Genomic DNA, 20177 nt, shown 5'->3' with positions numbered 1-20177 from the left:
TTGAAAACTGCTCAAGCATATCCACGAACGGGCTCTGTTCGTAGATATGCCGAGATGTGCGAATAATGACCACACACCCCAACATCTCTCACTTGGTCATAAATCTGTGAGCCTTGCTTCTACTATTGTGGGCTTTTCATGCACTGATTATGGATTTTTCATAAGAATTTGCCTCGCAATCACAAATATCTTAATCTCATATGTGTCACATGTTTTGTAAACAGATCCTCAGGGATCCCTTTTGTGAGAAGATTTGATACCATGTTCGATATTGATAGCTAATCAATGGTTATCTCATTTTGTTCAATCATATCATGTATATAATGGTATTTTACCATTATATGCTTACTCTTAGAGCTATCTACTTCACTCTTCATCAAAGAGATTGCAGCCTAGTTATCACAAAAAAAAGTGTATAGGTTCAAATATTAGATCTAGTTTCAAATCACATATGAACCTACTAATTCACACTACAAAGGTTATATGACTGCATTACATGCAATATACTCAGCTTTCTGAGTATGCAGGATCACACAACTTTGTTTTTTACATGACCAAGCTACAACACTTCCTCCAAACAGGAAGATACATCTTTGCATCCTGCAAAGTTAGTAAAGAAAATTGACATCTAGGGTGCATTTCCAGGCTGGGCTCATTTTTTTTTTGTTTTTTTGCGAGGGGGGGGGGGGGACTTGTCCACAAGGAATGATACTTCAGTCGTCTGTTGAGCTATTAGAATAAGGATAAATGTAGGCATATAAGATTGTCATTCAAGGTCCATTTTTTGGATTCAGTGTTGAATATGAAAGTGTGAATTCTAGAAGAAATGATACTACTGCATAAGAAATGGGAAAAGTAATGGGTTCCATATATAGTATCATGAATTATAATTACTGACCTCTCTATAGGTGGTAAATTAGATTATAATGGTAGGGGTCTATATTTTTGTCCTTAATTTTAAGAATTCAAGAGAAATAGGTGAATGTGGCATTCTCGTTTCATGAGATTTTAAACAAGGAATTATGGAATTGTGCGGCCCAATGAAAACTCCACGTCCAAACACATGCCTGCTTAACCATCTGTAGAGATAGAAACTGTAATTCCTGAAATTGTGAACCAAGACTGTTACTTTTTCCTATGCAATCACGTGAATTTGTGTCTCCCTTGATCAGGAATTCACATTTACTTTGTCCACTTAAATCCAAATGCACGCTTGTGGAACAGAATCATGACAAGCCTCTATCTCTATCAGGGGAACACGTTTGTCCATGTAGTTGTGGCATAATACGAGATATCTCAGCACCCTCACAACCGTATGTTTTGAACTCATGACGTCTCGGCCACTTGCCGATGTTGACAAGGCCCCCCTTACGTACCAGACGAGTGGAGCCCTTATGAGCAAGGTAGTCGGAGTATCATCTCTCATGAAATCTAAATTTGATTGTTTTGCTTAGGTCACTGGATTCTATTCTGATTTTCATTGATGAGATGGTACTGTTGTATACCATCGAGATGGTATCCCATGTGGTAAGTGGGGTCCTATGTCAAGCTGAAGGCTCAGGATCGAATCTCTCTGCCAAATGGGGTGGCTGTTGTTCTGGTAGGGGTCGGCCTGACCCCAGCTTGCCTTTAAAAAAAAAAAGATGGTATTGTTGTATGCATGAGCACTCTCTTTTTTATCAATAATTTCTTCTTTTTTAAGTGTTGAAAGCTGAAAGTTGAAACTACAATAATCACTATCAAGATTTTTCATTTATTAATAGCTTGAAGTCAACTTAGCTGTAAAGGCTGCCTTCATCAAATGGTATAAAAGGAGTAAAGGCTAAATCCTTGGATTTAAGGTCAGATGAGGAAGGTTCTGTTCTCACATCCTTGAATCCCATTTCCAAGGATCTCTCTCTCTCTCGAATTTGAGATCTAAGGCTTTCAAACACAAGTATATGAAGGAATTGAAAAGTCTAAGGAAGAATTAGAGATGTTGGTGATGCCTATAGCTGGGAAATGTGACGAGCAGTTCGCCGTGCAAATCGGTTCGGAGCCTGAACTGGGTGAGCTGAGCTACATGCCGATCAGGAACATGGCAAGCTCAGCTTGTATAGGCTAGTTTTACATATTATATATTCTATATATAATATAATTATATTCACAATGAGCTTATTCACTGTTTTGATGGGTGTAGTTCATTTTTAAGATGAACGACATCCAAGGCAGCTCAACTGACTTGATCCTCTCTCTATTTTTTAAACATTAGAGCATTGCAAGATTAGACTTGACAATTGACACTCGATACATAAGATTTTGTGGTTCATGCAAGACAAAGGAGTGGAAGAGAGCTAGGTTCTTTCCAAAGCAATTTACAAAAAACTGTTTAATGTATCAATTTTTTTTGTCATTTTCTTATTGAATAATTCAATTTATATTTTTATTAAAAAATAAAAAACATTTTAACCATTTTATTTGACTAAACAAAGGCCAATTAGGATGGGACGACTATGGTTTCAAACCCAGTGGGAGAATCCTTTTCCGTTCCGTTAGGTGTGCTCTTCTGTTGGCAGGGGAACTTCAATTGAAGAGGCCTGCATTTTTCCCTCTGCCTAATCCAAAAAAAAAGAGTAAAACTTAATAGCTTTAAGGAATGTTGTAAAAACCGATTCAGTATTGAATCATTTTGAATCGGCTAACTTTTAATCACAGAGACACATGTCAAAAAAAATTTATTAAAATTTGTTTTTACTTTTTCTTTTATTTGAAATTTAGCCAGTTCAGGCCAATTTCGTATTGATTTTCTACCGATATAATCAATTCATGCAGTTTTTTTTTTTTAAAGCAGGCATTTAATTATAATAATCAAAACCTTGGACAACTTTTTGTTAATAAATGATAAGTTAGTCTGCTTTGTTTAAATTGCTCTCTCTCTCTCTCTCTCTCTCTCTCTCTCCTGCCGACCCATTGTGACACATGTAAATATTATTCGAACCATTTACATCCCTACATGGGGCCCACCATTATGCAGAGGGTTGCATGAGTGACAACAAAAAGGAGAGCAAGGTCTTGGTTTAAGACGAGGCTGATCCAGTCAACCAAGACCAAATTGAAACATCCAAAATTTGCAGGTGATTTCTTGCCGAGTTCGGACCCAGTCAAAGACCATTTCCATGTAAAGAGACCCTAGTTGGACTACGCGCCGCCCCAACCAGGCCGAACAGAACCGAGCCAACCCCTTGCAAGACTTGCTCAAGTTGGCCCAACCAACCCTCCAAGACCGACACCCGGCCAGGCTGCCAATCCCGAGTCCACCGCCGGAGAGCTGACCGCGTTAGGGGAACCTAGAGTTGTGGGTCCCACAGCATCGGTGGATACACACTTGACTTCTCTTGTCAGCGAGACTCGTGGCAATCAGGATCTTCCACGTGGTCGATCCAGAGCCTTCGTCTGCCTTTCCTCTTCAAATATGAGCCATTAATCTCGTTCCCTTCTTCTGAAGAAAGACTTCGCCCTCCCCATGAAAACCTTTTCTTCCCTAATTCTCTAATTTCTCGAAAACCCTAAAGAAACACAATTCCTTCTTCGTTTTCTTCAAAAGAAATCCGGTTGTTCGGAAGAATTCAGGTTAGAATCTAACTTTTTTTGTTATTTTAATGTTTATTTTGATTGGGAACGAGGGATTCTTTCTTTTTTGGGTGAATTATTATTGATAGAAATTGATTTCTTTGATTTTATTTTAGTCATTTTTTAAATTTATTTATTGGGTATGGAGGGATAGGGGGCCCAGTGTTTGGAGAAGAAAGGAGGTTGGCGTTTAAAAAAGGGCTCGGTTCGTTTCTGCCTTCGCCATTATTATTTTGACGTTGCCCTCTTTCTTGAATTCTAGGGTTTGGGATCTCGTTTGATTTTTCTCCGCCCCCTTTTTCTTCTTCTCACGCCTTGAGTTTTTCAAGATTGTAGTGGGTTTTTTATTGTTTCCGGATTTTTTTGTCCTTTTTTAAATGAGGGTTGGTGGAGAAGAGCGTTTGGATGGGTTGAATTTCGTGGGTTTCGGCGTGGAATTTGGGGTTTTGTGGGGTTGACTTTGTGTGTGGTTTTGATCCGCTTGGACAATGGTTTCTTATTTCATCAGTTTCCTTTTTTTGTGCTGGCTGGGATAAGACGAAGTTGGATTAGAATCAATTGGTCTCTTTTTTAGGGTTTTCTCGGGCAAATTTGGGAGGGTTTTGTGGTTTTTTTCTTTTCTTGGTTTTTGTTTTTTCTTAACTTTTGATGCAGTGTTGATGGGTTTATTTTGTTTGAGTAGGTGTGGAATTTGCTTGGATGAGTTGAAGTGACGGCTTTTTTATTGTTGGTCTTGCAATTTGTATTAAAGTTTGATGGTGCAGAGGTGTTGGATTTCTGGTTTGGGGAGTTGGCTGAGGTTATGTTATGATGTTATCCTTCTTCTTGAGTGAAATCCCATTTTCTAGACCCAGAGTTGGATTTTGTCATCTCCCACTTTATGGTTGAGATCTGATTGGAGGCGTGCTCTTCCTTTTGTTGATGCCCTAATTGTTTATAATTTGGTTGTTGAGGAAAGATTTTAGCTTCTGATACAAGAAGAATTTGGATTAAGAACGCAGGAGATTGTACTTGGATTTTATTTTTCATTTACTTTTGGTGGGGATTGGAGATCATGGTGCTGAGAATTTTGGCTGTACTGGAGAAGGATGAGAAATGAGAGATAGAAAATATGTGCGAGAAGATGGTAGCAGGGTAAGACAAGGGTTGAAGAAGATAATGCAGTGCCTATGCTCGGGGGAGCAGCTGAAAAGAGATGATATGGATCAGTCACCCGAATCCCTTGCTACGAGGGATTATTCTGTGAGCGGATTTTCTTCAAGAACTGGTGAGGGAGAGCCGCCAAAGCCTGACAGAGGGAACATCGAAGAAGCTGAAACCTCTCTTCGCGAGGGCCTGTGCTTGAACTATGAGGTTGGTCTATCTCAACTTTATTTTCTTTGTTATTGTTGTGGTTCATCTTGCCAATTGGGCAATTCACAATGCTCTGTTTTGCTTCTCCATTTGCAAACTAGTACATAAATGCACAAAAGTAGCAAAAACTTATGTTAAACATGCCTCATATACATGCATCATATGATCGTGATATGCAATTGAATGACTTGATGAACCCAGGAATATGATTGTGAATCGAACTGGTTTAGGACTCTTTAGTCTCTTGAGTCTTGACCATCTCTCTAGTCTCTCTCATTACCTTTATTATTATCTTTCATATATCTTAAAATCTTAATCTTTTGATCTATCTCTTGCAATGTATATACTGTCTTATGTTTTAAACTATGGTTTGGTTGATTTTTGTCCCTTGTGTGTTTTCATCGTGGGATTGAGAAATGCAGGTGTTTTGTGCTCCAACTAGTTATAGTAATTTTGCTTGGCTTTGTTTTTTTCTGAACAGTGATTCATGTCTCTGCTCTTTTGTTCTATATGTAGTTCATATCCGTGTGATCATTGTGATGGTCAAGGAATTTTGTTGTAAGTAGTAGCTCATCCTCCAGCGTCTGGGCTCTACTTATCTTTTTATGTGTGCTTGAGATAGGAATTAGAAATTGTCATGTTGCACAATTTGCCCACATCATATGTAAAGCATACTTCATCTAATTCCAGTGGTCCCCAAGCTTGTTCTTCCCAGAAACTGTCTCTCAAATTTTGCCTCGAGGGTTTTCCATTTTTCTGATTTTGTGTCTATGGTTTCCCATTTTTCTAAGTTTGTTGCTATGAGTTGACCATGACTGATAGAAGAGTTGGCAACTCTACAATATGATTGACCATTGTAAGGAAATGAGTTACTTCAAAGATGTTCACTCAATCACCAATAGTGGACACTCAAGCGAGTTCCACCAAAATACCAAAATGAACACTCAAAAACCACAAAATGGGTTCTCTCACAAACACCCACTAAAGGGAAATACAAACAAGAGATAAAAAATAATGATTTTATTTATCTCAACATATGCAAGATTCATACATTTGTACTGGGGCTTTGCCCCATATTTATACACAAGTGAAGGAGGCCATAGGGAGTCGTTGGGACCCCAACGGTTCCCTATGTTGACTAGTCAACATGTGTTGACTAGTTCAAATGCAACCAAAAAGGAAAAAACTAAAGAGACTATTCCTAGTTACATTACATGTGACAATATATATATATATATATAGTTTTTAACACTCCCCCTTAAACTTACTGAGAAAGTGAAATCTATGAGCCGCGAGAGGTTTGGTGAAGAAATCCGTCAATTGATATTCTGAAGTAACATAGGAAAGATCAATAGTGTCGTGTAGGAATTCCTCTCGTATATAGTGAGTATTCATCTCAATGTGTTTGGTTTGTTCGTGAAGGTCTGGTTGCTAGCAATGTATATGGAACTTTTGTTGTGCTCCTTTACTCTGAACCCCCATGTCAGCCAGCAATCTCCTTAGCCAGACCACTTACATAGTGGTTGTAGCCATGACTCTGTATTCTGCTTCAGTTGATGAGAGAAAGACTTTTTGTTGCTTCTTGCACCTCAAAGAAATCAACAATTCACCTAAAAATACACAAAAACCAGTGATTGGCTCTCGGTTATTTGGATCACCTCCCAAAACAACATCAGTATAAGCAATTAAATCTAAGGACGAAGAAGCAGACAAAAAAATCTTCGAAAAATAAAAGTTTTAATGTATCTAATAATATGCAAAATTGCTCCCATGTGAACAGTGGTAGGAGCATGCTGAAACTGGCTTACTGTTTGAATTGCATTAGCAATGTCAGGTCTCGTAATTGAGATATATGACAATGACCCGACAAGTTGTTTGTACGATGTTGGATTTTCAAGTGGTTCCCCATCATCAATCTTCATTTTGACATTGACAAATTCGGGAGTGTCAACCTTCTTATCATCTCAGATACGAGACCTATCAACAATATCTAAAGCAAACTTAGATTGAGTCAGCAGATAACCTCTAGAAGAATAAGAAACTGCTATACCAAGAATTTTTTTAAAAATCTCAAATCAGTCATTTCAAAATGTGTTTTAAGAAGCCTTTTAATGTGTTCAACTCCCTGTTTATCACCGTCAGCGATAATCATATCATCCACGTAAAGGAGAAGGATAATAATACCTACATCAGAAATCTTATAAAAACAAAGTTGTGTCAGTCAGACAAGATTGAAATCCAATATCAATCATAACTTGACTAAACCTATCATACCAAGCCTTTGGTGCTTGTTTAAGACTGTACAAGGTCTTGTCTAAGCGAAGAGCTTTTCCATTAGGGATAACTATGTCAGGCGGTGTTTCCATATAAACTTCTTCAGCCAAACTTACATTAAAAAGAACATTTTTAACATCCATTTGATATATAGGTCATCTCTTCTCAGAGGCAGGAGCTACTAAGGTCCTAACTGTGGTCATTCTAACATCTGGAGCAAAGATTTTCTCGTAATCTATTTCATACTCTTGAGAATATTCCTTGACAACTAATATGGCTTTGTACCTTTCAAGAGTTTCATCATTCTTGGTTTTAACCTTATACACCCATCGAACAACCTATAAGTTTTTTTTCCTGGGAGAATGTCTTGAACAATCCAAGTATTTTTCTTTTCTAAGGCATTTAATTTCATTGTCATAGCTTCTACCCACTCAGGATGTTCCTTTGCTTCAGCATAGTTGAAAGGTTCTATAGAGGAATGTATTAATGCAATGTAATAGGACAAATTTTTCAAGGATTTTTTATACTCTAGATGACCTTCTGGTTTGTATCTCTACTTGTTTTTCATTATTGGTATACTTTTCAAGAGCACATGGATATTCTAAATTACCACGCCTGGAATATTGGATACAATCTTGATCTTTGAGATTGTTCTTCACTTATCACATCACTTTTAACTTCTTGATCTTCATCAATATCACAATCACCAATCTTTGAAATTAAATCCAACAGAAAAGAATACTCATTTATTTTCTTAGTTTTCTCAATTTCAAAAAAACTTTTTTTCTAAGAATGATACATTCCTTGAAACATATAGCCTTTTAGTTTTAAAATCAAAACATTTGTAGCCTTTTTGTTTATTTGCATATCCTAAAAAGACACAAGAAATAGCATGAGGAGAGAGTTTGTCATTTTTGTCAATAAAAACAAAACACTTACATCCAAAAACTCTCATTCTAGAGTAATCTAGGACTTGTTTGAAAAGTTTTTCAATAGGAGATACGTTTGTAAGGAAGAAGATGGCATACTGTTAATAAGATAAACTCTCAGCCCAAAATTCTTTAGGTACTTGGTTTGTATTGTTTCTATAATATGCCTATGTTTCTATAAGGACAAGATTTTTGATGTGTGACATCGTATAGGTCTAGGTAATCTTTAAATTCTTTTGATAAAAACTCTGTTTTGAATCAGTGCGAAAGATGGAAATATCATTCTTGAATTGATTTTTAACTAAATTATGAAATGTTTGAAAATCTGAGAAAACTTAAGACTTGTGTTTAAGGAAATAATTTCAAGTGTGTCTCGTAAAATCATCCACAAAAATTACATAATACATAAAACCACTCTTTGATATAAGAGGTACAGGTCCCCACACATCCGAATGTATTAGCTCAAGTGGTCGGGAATAAACAAAGGTTCTTTCTTGAAATAGTAATCTCTTCATTTTACCAAGAATACAATTTTTACATGTAAAATTTTTAAAATTAAAAAATTTAATCTTTGAAAAAAACTGAATCTTGAATATACTAGGATGACCAAGTCTCTTATGCCATAGATTCAAATCCAATTTCTGAATTTTGCAACAAAATGTATTATTGGGTATTTCCAAAAAATCCATGTATTACAAGTCTCCTTCTCTATGGCCTTCTCCAATCAGCTTCACTAACCGGTGATCTTGCACTCGACAACCACGAGAGGAGAAGGAAACATTACATCCATGGTCAGATAATTGAGAAACAGATAAAAGATTTAAGTTTAGTTTAGGAATATATCTAATTTTTGGAATACAATTTTTTTTTGAATTTTGAGAAAAGTTTTCAAAAAAAATTTATTTATTTTACCTCAAGAGATGTTCCATCAACAGTGAAAACATTTGACCCACTAGAGTTATGACATTCGGATAACATATCACCATTTTATGTCATATGAAAAGATGTACCTCTGTCAAGAAGCCAAATATATTTACCGAGATCGGAGAGGCCGAAGGAAGAGATCGTAGCTCCAGTGGATGAGGATGCTCTTTTGAGTAGAGGTTGAAGAGCCTACACTAATTGTGTTAAGGACATGTTTCCAATAGATGGCTCACTTGACTCTTTCGGAGGTCTGAAAGAGGCAACCTTCTTCTCATAAGATTTCTTCAATTTAGGATAATATGTTTGTACATGTCCCGGTTCACAACAATAGTAACAAATAACTTTCTTTCTTTCGTATTCATTATCTTGCTTTTCATCATTTGACCTTCCATAGTATGGTGGTTTGTAGGTACAAAACATAGTTTGTCGGTTTAGATAGGGCTAAAACTGAGTCATCATCACTCTTAGAGATTCGCTTTTTAAGCTTATTTTTCTTCATACTTAATTCTTTTATCGTGTCTTCTATCGAAGGGACTTTCCTTCGATAAAGAAGAGCGGATTTGGTGGATTCAAACTCTTATCTCAATTCATTAATAAATTGGTAAAAGTGCTCCGCATCTATTTGATTTTGATGGAGTTCTATGTCTTCGGAAGAATGCCATTTTGGTTCAAGAAGAGTCAACTCTTTTCATAGTTCGGACAAACCATTATAGTATTCTTTAATGCTTTTGTCTTCTTGAACCATATTTCGTATCGTATGTTGCAAGTTGCATACATGTGCAATGTCTTTAAGAGAATATGTTCTCTTAAGATAATCTCATGGATTGTTTGCATGCTCGAATTTAGCAAGACTTGAACACTTCTTAATGTTGACACTACTAATGAGCCAAGACATAATCTTGACATGTCTCATTCTCCATTCCTTCCACTTTTTTTCATAAGTGGTCATTGCCTTATTTTTCTCAACCTCCGTAAGAGATACCTTTTTCTCACCTTCTACTTTGATAAGGATTAATTTGGGTTCTGGATCGGTCAATTCCACTAATCTTTACAACTATTTTCTCCTATAAGGTGCTTCATAATCGAAGCCCATGTTACATAGTTTGAATCATTGAGCTTAATGGGTTTTATGGTGACATTTTCATTGTCATCCATTTTTACAAGGTTAAGACAAAAGAAAAGAATAGAGAAAGAGGAGAGAAAAGAACGAGACTAAAGGTGAAAGTCACTAGCACTTTGCCACCAAGTAGATGCCATTAATCACGAGCACTTCAAATAGAAATTGCAAGAGAGCTTCAAACTTTCAAATTTGGAGTGGCATGCTTCTCAATGTACCAAAAACAATTTCATCTTGATCACTCAATCACCAATAGTGTTCCTTCAAAGATGTTCCCTCAATCACCAATAGTGGACACTTAAGAGAGTTCCACCAAAATACCAAAATGAACACTCAAAGAACCACAAAATGGATTCTCTCACAAACACGTACTAAAGGGAAATAAAAAAAAAAGAGATAAAAAATAATGATTTTATTTATCTCAACATATGCAAGATTCATACATTTGTAGTGGGGCTTTGCCCCATATTTATACACAAGTGAAGGAGGCCATAGGGAGTCGTTGGGCCCAACGGCTTCCTATGTTGACTAGTCAACATGTGTTGACTAGTTCAATTGCAACCAAAAAAGAAAAACCTAAAGAGACTATTCCTAGTTACATTACATATGACAATATATATATGTACATTTACATTTTTTAACAACCATATCTTCACATGATTCAAATTTTAGTTGAAAACCTCAAAGGTCCAGTAAGTATCCTCTGTTTTGCTGATTATAATGTTTGTAAATTGCCCCTCTTCATCGTCATCATAGCAAGAGAGACTCAGTGTCCTTTGACAGGAAACTATAATGAAAATAGTGTCACTGTAATGGTTCACATGATTCAATTAAACGTGAAAGCAGTTGTGTTTATATGTTAGTTTCTAGTACCATGTGATATGTTTAGTTGTACTTCTGTCAACACTCATCTAGATATATTACATGGTTGTAGGGGTTGCTGGTTATTTTATTCTCTCTATTTCACCTTTGTTGAACAAATCTGGTAGCTACAGTATCACCTGATATTATTATGTTTTCTTTTTTGGTTTCTTTCAAAAATAATTTTTTTTTGGGATCAACCTTGGCTTCTATTTCTCCAAACTGTTGGAATGGTTCTTTGTCTTTGGCTTGTAGAAGTTCTGCATGTAGCAGAATTCCCCAAGTGTGGAGACGATGCTGGTAGATTTTCTTAGAGCTCTGTTAAAAGTGTTGATGTTATTTTTATTTTCTAATACAGGAGGCTAGAGCATTGTTGGGGCGACTTGAATATCAAAGAGGGAACGTGGATGCTGCACTTCATGTGTTTGAGGGGATAGTGGTGGCTGCAGTTACACCCAAGATCAAACTCTCAATTGCAAGAAAATTTGAACGCCACAAGCGTCGTTCTCACAATGATGCTCCACCAATTACCATGCATGCTGTTGGCTTGCTTTTGGAAGCCATTTTCCTCAAAGCAAAGGCACTGCAGGACCTGGGAAGGTTTAAGGGTATGTTGATAACCAAGTAGAGACGTGAACGGTTCAGGTTTGGGTTCTATATCCGACCGACCCAAACCCGATTAATCGGATTTGGTTAAAAAATTTAATCCGATTACCAAATCGGTTCGGGTTCGGTTTAGAGTGGTGGTATCTGGTTGGATTCGGATTCGAATTTGGTTTGGTGCCAAGATCTGACTGGATTCTCATTGTTGATGTGTACGCACAAACTCTTAACACGTTATCAACCAGCCACTTGCCCGCTTTGATATTTGTAATATCTTGTGGAAAGATATTATTCATAACCACTATTGGTGGATTGACCCTGACATCTTAATCGGATTTCAGGTTGGATTCGGCTAAGTCAATCTCAGTCAGTTTCGGATTCAGTTTTTGTTATTCGATTCTGAATCCGACTCCGACTCCGATTACAACATATCCGATTAGTCGGATATGGTAATGCTCACATCCGATCTGTTTACATCCCTATAGCCAAGGCTTTCAATATATTAGTTTTTATCCTTTTTGCTCTTCGAAATAGATATGAAGGTTGGTCGGTCAGGATCTACTAATTAGGTGTATGGGCGTGGATGTGTTTGGTTTTACTTATTTTCAGTCTTTACTGAGAGTTTAATTGGCAACACAAGCTAATGCTACTTCAAATGCTTGTGGAAAAACTATATGAATTGCATTTTTAACTTATCAAAGAAGAGAATAAACTGAATTTCGCCATCTTTTTAGATGATCTGCTTTATAAAAAAAATCAATTTGTTATTGCAGTATTCTCTAAATTATGTGCAACAGTTTATTGTATAGCAAATGGCCTTTTTTTTCTTTATCTTTCTCCTGCAGATAGGTTCTTTTAAAATGAGCTTGGCATTGAAAACTACCCCTCCCCACATTCCTCCACACCCCTTCTCTGACCCTCAGTCCGAAAAATAAGATAAAAAGAACAAGAAGAAGAAAAAAGTAGCATTATGATCTGTAACCACTTCTGTGTTTTCCTTCTATCTCTAGGTTGTACTAGTCCTGTTGATCCGCTGGAAAAATGGGTAACTTCAACTATATAAGTACATTTTTATCTTCCATTGTGCATTTTATTGGAGTTATTTTTTGAAACTTGGAATATCCTTAATTGGTTTGGCAGTCAGGGTGATTTAAAAAAAGATTTGGTGGTCTAATTCTTTTTCTTGTGTTTTCTTGCTCTTGGTTGGTTTTTGCAGAAGCTGCTCAATCATGCAAAGTTGTTCTGGACACTGTTGAGTCTGCCTTGCCTAAAGGCTTGCCTGAAAACTTTGGTGCTGATTGTAAATTGCCGGAGACTTTAAACAAGGCTGTTGAGTTGCTTCCTGAACTGTGGAAACAAGCCAGTTATTTTCATGAAGCAATTACATCATACAGGCGGGCCCTCCTCATCCACTGGAACCTTGACCCTGAAACTTGTGCAAGAATACAGAAAGAATTTGCTGTTTTCCTTCTTTATGGTGGTAATGATGCAAGGCCCCCTAACCTTCGTTCTCAGGTGGAGGGCTCATTCGTACCCAGGAACAATCTAGAGGAAGCAATTTTGCTGTTGCTTATTCTATTGAGAAAGATCACCCTCAGGAGAATTCTGTGGGACCCATCCATCATCCACCACCTTACATTTGCATTATCCGTTTCTGGAAGCTTAAAGTCACTAGCCAATCAGGTTGAGGAACTCCTTCCTGGCAACTTAGAACGATCTTCCCGGTATTATTATCTGGCACTCTGTTACCTTGGTGAAGGTGATGATTTGGCTGCTTTGAATCTACTGACGAGAATGCTGATTAGTAGAGAGTTTCCTAATTGCGTCCAAGCTTTGTTAGTTGCTTCAAGAATATGCGGGGAGAAAAATGACCGTGCTCAAGAAGGTGTAGAATTTGCACGAAGTGCACTAATTGTCTTGCATGGAGGATGCAATCAATTGGCTGGTGTTGCAAATTGCTTATTGGGCACTGCTCTTTCAACTCAAGCTAGGTTGGCTGCTTCTGATGGTCAGAGAATTAGCAAGCAGTGTGAGGCACTTGGGTCTTTAGAAGAAGCAAACAAATTGGCAGATGGGAAGGACACAAAGATTATCTTTGCTCTCTGCCTCGAAAATGCTGAGCAACGGAAATTAGATGTAGCACTTGGCCTAGCAAAACTGTTGCTGAAAATGGAAGCAGGATCTACGGTTGAAGTTTGGCTGCTTTTGGCCAGAATATTATCAGCCCAGAAACGATTTTTTGAAGCTGAGACTATCTTGAATGCTGCATTAGATGAGACAGGGAAGTGGGACCAAGGCAAATTGTTACGAACAAAAGCAAAGATCCAGATTGTTCAGGGTCAATTCAGGGATGCAATTGAAACATACACTCATCTTCTTGCCGTTCTTCAAGTTAGGAGCAAAAGCATGGGGATGGGGAAAAAGATGTTTAAGGTATGAATATAATAGGTGTCATTCTTTTGTTTCATTGTTAGCTTCAAAATATTTAAGCAAGACACTCATATATATTCCCGACACATCCAAATAGTTAGATTCAGTATGTAGTGGCTGGATCCATGCAAAGAAATGTGTAGGAGTAGGACGGATGGTACATTCGGAACCATCTCTCTCTCTCTCTCTCTCTCTCTCTCTCTCTCTCTTCTCTCTCTCTCTCTCTCTCTCTCTCTCTCTCTCTCTTTGTGTGTGTGTGTGTGTGTGTGTGTGACAAGGGAGTCAGGTTAAAGAAAATGTCATTTTAGCTCCAGGAGGGTCCAAGCTATACTTATGTGTTTCTTAGATATATTTGGAAATGGCTAGATCTTTCAAGCCGCGACCAAATTTATTGCTGAAAACAAATTGGATTTTGACAGCCAAATTTGCCCATCGGTATTCTCTTTCTCTCTCACGGTTGGGTTTTGGGGGTTGTGTTGGTGGTTGAGGAGAAGAAGGTTGTTATTGTTGCCACTTGGTGGTGTTATACAATGTGATTTATCTTCTTTTATTATTATCATGTCATGTCACTTATAGGTGGCATGTTGTAATGTTTAATTGGCTGCCCTGGCCTCACTAGTGGTGCCATTCCTCACCATAAACAAAATGTTAGGAGCTCATGATGCAGCTGAGCATCTTTTCTTCTTCTTTTGATTTCTTCATAAGCAGCTTCCATCCACATTTACATGGTATCAGAACCACTAATATCTCGGATTGAGTTGTGACGTTTGGGACAGTTCATTTTCTCATCTCTCTCCCTTTCTTTTTTCTTTTTCCTTTCTCTTATCTTCTGATCTTTTCTATTCTTTCCGTTTCTTTATTCCTGTGCCCAGATTCCAATCACGTCCTTTCATTGATCTTATTTGATTTCTTTCTTTTCTGGCTGACCCACATCTTTACTTTTCTTTCTTTTTTATTCATTATTATGTTGTATCATCATATTTTATTTCATATCTAATACATATTCTTCTTTTTTCTTAAACTTGGTCCCTTTTTGTTCTTACCCCTCATCTGCCTATCTTCTTTTATTATTCTTTCTTTATCATTTTTCTTTTGCTTTTCTATTTCTTGATTTTCTGTGGACATTATTGACCTCAACCTTCTGCAGTTGTCATTGCTGATGCCAACCTAGTTGGTTACTATCATTATCATCTCTTCTACTGGGATGTGAAGCACAATGTGTTGTTCCATCACTCTTTATGAACTTATTTTTATTCTCTTTGTATTCCTTTTTTTTCATGAATCCTTCATCTAGTAGTCTTCCAACCTCCTCTAGATTTCATTCTGCAGGATCGGAATCAAATTGACTCCTTCAAATCCATTAGAATTTATTTCTAGAGAAAAACCTATCCCAGGAGGTTAGCACCTAAGATTTGCATCATATTAAGGCCTAAGAGTACGAAGATTGGTTACTCAGTCTATTAATTTACTTCGTCTGAGTAAGTCTGGAATTGAATGATTGATGTGCTCAAAAGCCAACTTAATGAATCTTAGAGGAGAGTTAAATTCAGAAAGGAGGGAAATATGTGCTTGAAGATTTGGCTTAAATCAAATCCATGTATGATCAATTAGCTTTAGTTCATCAGCCAGTATCTATTATGCACTAAATGGGTTGGGGTACTGGTGTCGAAGTTCTGTGACTAGTGCAACCACGAAGCTACTGTATCTTTCATTTGCAGAGTTGATGTCTATGTTGCTAATAGTGATTTTAGGTTCAAATGCAATTGGCTGCACCAGAAATGCACAGCTTGTCTAAGCCCCATGTACTAGTAGGGAAAATGGTAGGTTGTATTTGTGTTCTTGCAGGAAATTCTATTTTTTGCTCACACAGTCACACTTGATAAGACTAAACCTGAGATTTGCATTAGATTGTTTACCACCCGTCTCCCACAGTAAAAGAACCTGCATACTGATAAAGAAGCACTTTGTGACTGCTAGTCAATTGAATATCGCATGTTTATAGTTGTTAATTGCACATGCATCGGCATCGTGTACTTACAAAGCTATGCACATACCAATTACCTAAATTATTTCTTCCACCTTCTGGAATAAGCATTTGGGCTCACACATGAAGAATTCATACATTTGATTTTGTTGGTTCTTAAGGAAACAAAACTATTTTTTCATCTTTCATGTATATTGGAGGCATTTGATATCACGATTCAACTCACTCTCAAGTGCTCGGTTTATATCGGCATGTTTACAGGGTGTGGGTGATGATCGTTTGCTAGAAATAGAAACATGGCATGATTTAGCTCATGTATACACAAACATGTCACAGTGGCGAGATGCTGATATTTGTCTTGCAAAGTCCTTCGCGATTAATCCCCATTCTGCTTCGAGGTGGCATGCCACAGGTTGGTAGATGGTTTTTGGTTTCTCTTCATTCTCTCTTGGCTGGTTTTTTATAAATATGTGTAATGCCTGGAAGTTAGAAGACCAGATCGATTCTGTATCTGCAGGTCTGCTTTATGAGGCCAAGGGTCAGCGTGAAGAGGCGCTGAGAGCCTTCATGAATGCACTGGAGATAGAACCTAACCATGTCTCCAGTTTGATCTCAGCAGCATCTATTCTCAGGCAACAAGGCAGCCGGTCGCTGCCGACTGCTGGAAGCTTTTTATCAGAGACCCTCAGATTGGACAGGACAAACCATTTGGCATGGTACAATCTGGGACTGCTTCACAAGTACGGCGGAGGATCAATATCAGCCTCTGATTGCTTTCAAGCTGCTGTTCTTCTGGAAGAAACATCTCCTGTTGAGAATTTCAGATAATAGGCGCCTCTTCTTCTTGTATATATACACCATTTACGTGTTGTAAATTATTCGGAGGATGGTGTCCTTTTGATATCAGAGATCATCTCAAAGAGTTCCTGCTGTGGCACTTCACCTTGGAATTTCAGAGGTTGCAGTATTCCCTCAAAAAATTTTTTGCAGAGGTTGCAGCAAGCATTTGCTCCAGCTGGAAATTCAAGCTAAAGGGTTGAAATGTGTTGAAATCCTTCATCATCATTAATGAGAATATATATTATACCATGAGGCAATATTTCAATAAATGAGCCAGTCTCTTGATGCAGAATTCTTTTGATTTCGGTATGATAATCTACTTGATCCAGGTTGGTCTTAGATTTCGTAGCAAAGTTCCAGATCCAGTTAGGGTTTGAGCTTCTGTGGTACTGGATTCTCCAATGTGATATATGGGTCGAACTTGACCCATATCTGGACCGACTTATATTCAAAGCAGGTCTCATATAGGTCGGCTTACCTGATAGTGTATCCATTTTTGATGAGTGGCCTGGTTGCGTATCCAGGTTAGTCTTAGATCTGATTGTGAAGTTTTGGATCTGTTTAGGGTCTGAGATACTATGGTAACGAATCTGCCAAAAATGGGTAAAACGTGATATCCAGTTGCCTACTCGATTCTGTCCTGGACTGAGGTAGATCTCTAACATATTTATTCAGTATCCCGACTCATTCGCAAATGTGTCATTCGGAGACAACACGGGCATGACCCAAACCCAAGTCAGAGATCCAGCCCATCTACACCTTTAGGTGTGAGAACTCAAAATGGAAAACTTTTTTTAGGGCTGGGACTCGTTGGTGCTTTGTATCATTTGACCCCTCTTGCTAGGGTTGGAAATGGATCGATTCAAGCCGGACCTTTTATTCAAACTCGACATGTTATTTTTGACCTAGATATCAAAACAGAATCTTAATACGTTTTACGTTCGAATCCAGTGACCAGATGCTTTTGAGATTCTGACTTGGATATGGATTTTCATTTCTGCATGCGTATACACATGTTTCAATTTGGACTTGTTCCAACCCATTTGTACCTTTTGCATGGATAATAGATGCCTTTTACTTTTTTTCTTGGTATTACCACAAAATCTGGATAGCTCACAAGGGCTTTGCTCATCGGGTAGGGGTAACTAATGAATGCCATTAGGCTGAAGGGACATCACTGGTTCAAAAATCTATGGGTGTGCTTCCTTTGCTACAAAGCCAAAACTGGGTGAACTCCCTGATTGGCTAGCTGGCTAAGAGGCAAACTAGGCCGCTATAGGGTGGTCAAGGTTCCATTATCATGGGTGTTAAACCCCTTGGCTTACTTTTCCATGAGCCAAAGCATAGCAAGGCAACCCCCTGAGGGCAAGCTACATTCGGCAGACTAAGTCGAGTGTGACTAGGTCTTCCTCTCCACTAGGGATGGCAGTGGACCGGTGGACGACGGGGCTCCGCCCCACCTTGCCCCATTTGGATTGGGGATGAAGGGCATGAAACGGGGATGAAGGTTAAACTTATCCCCGTGCGGGGATGGACTTATGCTTTTTCCTGCCAATTCCTGTCCCAATCCCCGCCCCTGTCCCCAATCCTTTAAGGGATGACTATAAACCAAGGGAAAATGGAGCCCCGCCCCACCCCCGATTGAACCGGGGATGGAGGCAGGTAGGGGTGGCAATCGGGTCGGGTTGGCGGGTCAGCATACCTCAACCCGAACCCGACCCGTTTAATAAACGGGTTAGCTGTGGCAAACACGACCCGCCAACCCATTTAATAAATGGGTTGGGTCGGGTAAACGGGTTTTCAGGCTGGCAGGTAGGCAGGTTGGCGGGTCGGGTTGGCGGGTTGATGGGTCGGGTTGGCGGGTCAGGCAGACGGGTTGGCGGGTTGACGGGTCGGGCAGACGGGTTGGCGGGTCGGGCGGGTTGGGCGGGTTGGCGGGTTGGCGGGTTGGCATACCCCCAACCCGAACCCGACCTGTTTAATAAACGGGTTACACGGGTCGACCCGTTTATTAAACGGGTTGGCGGGTTGGCATACCCCCAACCCGAACCCGACCTGTTTAATAAACGGGTTACACGGGTCGACCCGTTTATTAAACGGGTTGGCTTAAGCCCAACCCGAACCCGCCTAAGAGGCGGGTTGGCGGGTCGTGTCAGAAATTGCCACCCCTAGAGGCAGGGGTGAAAGTTAAAATCCATCCCAGTGCAAGGATGGAGGTTAGGATTTTGAAACGGGGTGATTCTCCCCCCGCCCCCACCCCGGTACACTGCCATCCCTACTCTCCACAGCGGTTTCTCTGTGTAAAAAAAAATTACAAATACGGATTCAATTCTATTGCATCGGACCTAGTTTGGATTGGGACTTACTACTTAAAATTGGTTTCGAGTCCATATCCGATCCGTTTTACCCCCGCAACGCAAGCAGCCGACCATTAAACCGCCAATCACGCAGCTGCGACCCTTGTGGGGCCCGTTCAACTAAATGACACGGCTGACTGAAGGGACTACTTTTTCTATGCCTCGAATTGGAAAAGACAGACACACCCTCGATCTCTATTAAAAACCACGATTCTACCTTGCCGTCTTGGATTGTGAACGGTTGGAACAGCCTCTTCTTGTTCGCTGGACTTCAGACGATTAGCAGTTCTTTTTTTCTGAACCGCCCGAGGCTCAGAGACCTAACCTCGCTGAATCAACCTGCCGTATTTAGGTCGATGTCCATGTCGGCATAGAACTCTGAGGGCTTACTCTTAAACCCCAAATAATCTAATCGCCAAGCTTCGGCTTACGCAGGGGTGATGCCCATGACTGTCCCTCAAATGGTCTACACCCCATCCCACTGCACCAAACCCCTCGGGTCTCATTAGCAAGAGATTTTAAAGTGCTGCTTTTTTTTGTCCCAATCCCAACAAGACAAGCTTTCTGTGTAAATGAGATGTTATGGTTACACAAAACAAAGAACCATTAACTATTTACTTACTGATTACTTCAAGGGAAGGTTGAAGCAAAATCAGGGGCTTGCAATATGACTCGCATGGCTCTTCTGCTGTAAGTGCATTCTTTTTTATCACTTTGTATACTAGAAAACATACTCCTAATTGAATTTGTTTTGACAAAAGGATTGAATTTTCTGTATTTTGCAGTTTGGGTATGATATCAAAACATCAGTGTTTTGCCCACATGAGCTCTGCTCATCTGGTGTGAGGGTGACACATGAACATATCACCACGTTGCATGTTCAAAACCCAATGGTA

The 20177-nt window shown here is 39.0% G+C and overlaps 1 protein-coding gene across 3 annotated transcripts; it reads left to right on the top strand.

Moving 5' to 3' along the window:
- Positions 1-3496: 3496 nt before the first annotated feature.
- Positions 3497-17215, top strand: LOC149821935 (protein NPGR2-like). 3 transcript variants are annotated; one of them, XM_089980583.1, is made up of 6 exons: positions 3497-3609; positions 4292-4962; positions 11426-11675; positions 12887-14103; positions 16346-16496; positions 16575-17215. In XM_089980583.1, the coding sequence occupies exons 2-6, from the start codon at positions 4705-4707 to the stop codon at positions 16910-16912; spliced, it is 2214 nt and encodes a 737-aa protein (XP_089836709.1). In that variant the 5' UTR covers positions 3497-3609; positions 4292-4704; the 3' UTR covers positions 16913-17215. The 3 variants fall into 3 exon arrangements, with proteins under 3 accessions (XP_089836709.1, XP_089836710.1, XP_089836708.1); XM_089980584.1 differs by lacking the exon at positions 3497-3609 and having other exon boundaries at positions 3831-4962; positions 16602-17215; XM_089980582.1 differs by lacking the exon at positions 3497-3609 and having other exon boundaries at positions 3831-4962.
- Positions 17216-20177: the final 2962 nt, after the last annotated feature.

Source organism: Nuphar pumila, chromosome 11, assembly GCF_984573655.1.
Source record: "Nuphar pumila chromosome 11, dmNupPumi1.hap1.1, whole genome shotgun sequence".
Lineage (NCBI taxonomy): Eukaryota > Viridiplantae > Streptophyta > Magnoliopsida > Nymphaeales > Nymphaeaceae > Nuphar > Nuphar pumila.
This window is presented reverse-complemented; position numbering and strand designations above follow the sequence as displayed.